At 32.1% G+C, this 5,151-nt stretch overlaps 1 protein-coding gene across 1 annotated transcript; it reads left to right on the top strand.

Moving 5' to 3' along the window:
* Positions 1-678: 678 nt before the first annotated feature.
* On the top strand, positions 679-1,671 carry LOC149564830 (strigolactones hydrolase CXE15-like). Its single transcript, XM_089816233.1, has one exon. The coding sequence runs from the start codon at positions 679-681 to the stop codon at positions 1,669-1,671; it is 993 nt and encodes a 330-aa protein (XP_089672359.1).
* Positions 1,672-5,151: the final 3,480 nt, after the last annotated feature.

Genomic DNA, 5,151 nt, shown 5'->3' with positions numbered 1-5,151 from the left:
TACTGAACAAAATTATGCCAAAAATATAGACTAATTTTTCCAATGATTGAAATTCCACACTTTATTTTTTACATATACCCATTCCACGCCAATATGTGATCGCCAGTTTACAATTTGTTTCATTGAGCAATGGATTGAAAGACCATTACATATATGTATCGTAAGCCTTACAACTAGCAAGTTGCAAAAAGAAATTCAAACGATTTTTTCAAACATGAATACATTCAAAAAGAAATGCTAGCCATGTGAGCTATGAATATAAAACACAGCTCTGCTTCCTATGTTTTTTGGTCTTCAAAGCAGATAAAATATTAGTAATCCAGGTATTGTAATCCGCGTTGACAATTCAGGCCAATGCAACAGAAGCAGTATCCACATATTAAAAATGATTAGCTGTCGGGCATGTTCGATGGCATGCGAATCCTGTAATCAAGAGAGATAGAGACAAAATTTCCGTGAGAACATAGGAATTTAAAACCTAAAATTTATATATTAATCTCCCCGAGTAGCCTAATTTGCAGGATAAAAACTTGGAAAACATTGAACTTAACCGTGAATCCTGCAGAGATGCTCTGCCCTCCATCTGGCACAATCTCCTCGCCCTTGGGATCTTGTCCACAAATTTGCAGCTTAAATAGAGAAGTGGTATGCCAATCCCAAAATGAGCAACTGGTGAGGATGGGCATAGAAAGAGAAATTCAAGTGTCAGCTTTGGTGGAAGACTTCGCGGGAGCAATCAGAGTTTATGATGATGGACGAATTGTTCGCACTGATGAACATCTCGTTGTGAACGTTCCTCCATCTCTCAACTCCACAGATGTTGTGGTAAACGAGGAACTCGGCATTTGGGTGCGCCTCTTTCTTCCTCCGCTCAAACCCACCTCTTCCAAAGTACCTGTCACCCTCTTCTTCCATGGCGGCGGCTTTTGTTTTCTTTCTCCAGCGTTTGTGGGTTGTCACACCTTTTGCGAAAAGTGGGCTGCAAGATTAGGAGTTATGATGGTTTCTGTGAATTACAGATTGGCCCCGGAGAATCGTCTTCCTGCCGCCTATGACGACACCATCACTGTTCTTCAATGGCTTTTTTCAACTTCTGATCCTTGGCTCGATTCCTACGCCGATCTCAGCAATGTGTTTGTGATTGGGGAGAGCTCGGGTGGAAACATAGCTCATCACCTGCTAATGCGAGCCCAGGCTTGTGATTTCTTTAGCAATATCAGAGCAGCTATTCTCATTCAACCTTTTTTCGGTGGAGAAGATCGTACAGAGTCGGAGAATGTTTGTCCACCGGATGTATTTGTGAGTGTGGAAACATGTGATACACTTTGGAGGCTGGCGTTGCCCTCCGAAGCGCAGGGGAATAGGAACCACCCGTTTAGTAACCCGGTCATGTATTTTCATTCAGAGTTAAGCAACGTGGTGAGCATACCTCCGATGTTGGTTGTGTTGGGAGGGAAGGATTGTTTGAGGGATAGAGATGCCGAGTACCACGAAGCCATCAAAATGTCGGGGAAGTGTAAGCATGTTGATTTGATGGTGTTTGAAAAGGAAGAGCATGGATTTCATCTCTGTTTCAACGAAGAAGGTAATGAGGAAGGTAATCTCAAATCCAATAACGAAAATTTAATGCGGCAGGCAGCGCTCTTTGTGACTTCCAACACCCATTCATGACCTCGCTCTATATTTTTAGATTCGGATTTTATAGTTGGTGTGCATATTTGCTCTATCAACTGGAGTGATTTCAAGCAAGGGTTGTGGACTGTGGATTCTTGCTTGCCACTTTTAATTTTGCCCGTACAATTATTTCATTTTTCAATGTATTTTAGGGATATTTTTGAAGTCTTCATATGGGATATTTTTATTAGAGTTTAATTGTGTGGTTTCTAATTTGAAATTATTAATTTATGTTTCATGAGTAGTGGCTCATAAAAATCTATTTCTTATAAGAACTAATGGTATTCTTACTATTTATTGCATCTATTTCTATTCTTATCAATTTTGTAATATTTTATATTAGCTTTCAATTATCAATGGTATATGAATATCTATTTCAAAACATATTATATTACATAATTAGTATTTCTATTTTATAGATAAGAATAACAATATATCCAAAAGGAAAGTTGTCATCTCTTATTGTATAAGGAAGGAAAAAGTAGCATTATCTTCTTTTTTTTTCATTACATAACTAAAAATATTGATGTTATTGTATAGTTGTCCTAACATACTAAAAAATATCACAACTTTTTTCTCTTTTGTTGAGTTAAGACTTATCAAAATAATTATAGCATTAACATCCAACAATCCAAACCATTTTTGAACAATCAATCATCAAGAACAAAAAATAAAACTAGTACACTTATCCATTGTCTTCTCTCTCCCACAAAATATAATAAAGAGATTATTCACACATTAAACTTAATTTGCATTTACATAAACTTGAATAATACATTTCCATTGAAATAAAAAACAGTACCCTACTATAATCAAAAGTCCAAAAGGCCATAATCTATGAGATGCTCCAAAGAATGTGTGCGGAGATGAATTATTTGACACTGAATACATGTAATCATAGAGACAATTTTTCACAAATACATAATGCCTCATAAAAGCATAAACAACCTGGATAGAACAAATGCCTCAATTCAAGAAGAAAAAGCATTAAATCTTTTATCACGCAATAGATCTTCATCTTTCTAAGTATTTTAGTTTGATCAAAATGTCCTAGACAAATAGATGAAGAGGTAGCCCATAATTATCGATCATTAAGCTGGATGTGGATTCGTGGATGTAGGGATGCTTTGATCATGAGATGGATGCTAAGAGAATAGTGTGAAGACATTGAGGATAATTAAATAGGACATAAGTGGATATAAAATGAATATTATCTACATAGGCGAATAGGTAGATGAGGTTAGAAATGTATGGGGCAGATATGAATATTATGGGGCCAATGATAAGGATAGATAAAGAGAACTTTTAGATAGGCTATTAAAGCATTACAAACATGGAGAATATTAAGATTTCTAAAGAAAATAATGGATAGTATGGAGTTAGATATAATGAAGGAGATGGGATGAGTGATATTGGATGAGGAAGATGGGATGTTGTGGATAGAGTTCATTACATAGTGTCAAGTGTAAGAGAATGGGGGTTGCAAATAATTATTAATTTCTAGGTACTTGTTAGAAAAATTATAGAAAGTCATTTAAATTATTAAATAGATTACTTTGTTTATCATTTTATTTTATTTTTGTTTATATTTTATTTTCTTATGGGATAAGGCTATGCCATTAAGTATTTTATAAGTAATTGTTCACCTTTTTATTCTTCACCTAAATAACCCTAACAAAGATATTATCAATTGTAATTAATTATGAAGGGTTTGACTTAGAGGTTACTAGATGTGTAATAGATATTTTTCTCATAATATATTTACCATTGGATGAAAAATAAATTGATTAAGTAATTCTTTATATGAAATTATACTTGATAATTTTGCATGAATAACATTTAATGTGATTATTAATGGGTAAAAGCACAAACCTGTGTCAACCTTTTGTAAAGGAAAAGGCTAACAAAAGTATAACTATCCATCTTCAATGACATAAAATTGGCATTATTATTTTGAATTTGAAAATGAAGAAAACTAATTAAATGTGTAGAAATGGATGACGTTTATGATTATAATTTTTAATAGTTATTTTGAATAACAATTGATATAGTTTACTTATTTTTATAGACAATTTTTTAGCTGCTAAAAAATGCTAAAAATTAGGGGTCTAGTTCCCACCACAAAACTATATGGAAACAAACTTATTTTCCTTTGATCTCAGACTATGTTATGGATAACATATATAGCTAGAAACATCAAAAACAAAAATCAGCTTTAGACCTATATTTTCTATTTTGTAATGATTCAAATTTTAACTCACTTGAAATCGATAGTTTTCATCTCCCACCACATTTTTCAAAACAAATCTATTCTAATCAGGAGAAGAATTATACATTCTAGAAGAGGACTCTCTCCTCTAGAATGTCATATAATTTTTTTTAAAAATAATATAATTTAATATTTTTTCCTTTCTCAAAACTGACATCTTTTCGAGTGTTAAAATACATGCTTGTAGAATTTTTTAATAATAATATACTATATCTAATTAAAACACTATAAACTCTATATGAGAATATTCTTGTCTCTGAGCTCTATAAAATGGTGTTTATATGTTATTAAAAAAATCATAAAAAATAATAAGAGTTATTGAAATGCCACTTTTTTGAAATAATTTTATTTCTTTAGTAATTGGATACAAACTAGTATAAAACTTGCATTTAATAGACATTTATAATTAGAAAAGTGTGAAACCATATATAACTTAGCTAGAATGAATTTATCTAGATCATATGTCTTTAAAAAATTGACTTTTAGATAGAAATACTCAAATTTAGTCATTCTAATAAGTCAACCTAAAAGGTGACACAACTTTGTACTTTTACTCTAATTGTACTATAAAATTCATCCTTGCAAGCTTCATTTGGAGTCTTAGATTCAACTTGTGATATCAAACATAACTGTTCACTTACCTTATTTCTTTTCATCACTCCCTTTATTTGACTTCCAATTACCTGTCTCATAGGGTGATTCCTCACAACATATTTTGGTGTTCCTTGATTTGTTACTACTCCTGCTCCAGGTTATGATCCAACTTCTTCTCTTGGTTCTCCTACCTAAAATCATTGGAAGTTTCATAAAATAGTCCATGTTGAGTATTCTAATTGTTAAGCATCTAATTAGTATCTTCATTTGAATCATAATCAAGTATCCTTTCTTAAATTCCAAACTTCTCTTCTAGTTTTACATTGGCACTTTCAACAATAATTATCAATCTCTAATTAAAACATCTCTATGGTTTTTTTTTGAAATAATATCAAAGAACCATGCATTCATCACTTCTAAAATAAAACTTTCCAATATCATATTCTCTTTTGATATAACACTTACTTCCAAAGACTCTAAAATATTTCATAGTACTTGTATATCCAAACCAATGTTCATAGGGTGTCTTACTTGTACCTTATCTGATCTACATTGTGTTCATCATATATACTATGATATTTAATGCTTCTCTCCATAACATATGTGACACATTA

Source organism: Cupressus sempervirens, chromosome 3 (assembly GCF_028749045.1).
Source record: "Cupressus sempervirens isolate cs-2001-9-10 chromosome 3, ASM2874904v1, whole genome shotgun sequence".
In the NCBI taxonomy this organism is placed as follows: Eukaryota; Viridiplantae; Streptophyta; class Pinopsida; order Cupressales; family Cupressaceae; genus Cupressus; species Cupressus sempervirens.
The sequence above is the reverse complement of the archived record's forward strand: the minus strand, read 5'-3'. Positions and strand labels throughout refer to the sequence as shown.

Bases quoted from the DNA above. Each gene is read 5' to 3' on its own strand.
- LOC149564830 (XM_089816233.1), top strand. From the start codon at position 679: ATGGGCATAGAAAGAGAAATTCAAGTGTCAGCTTTGGTGGAAGACTTC.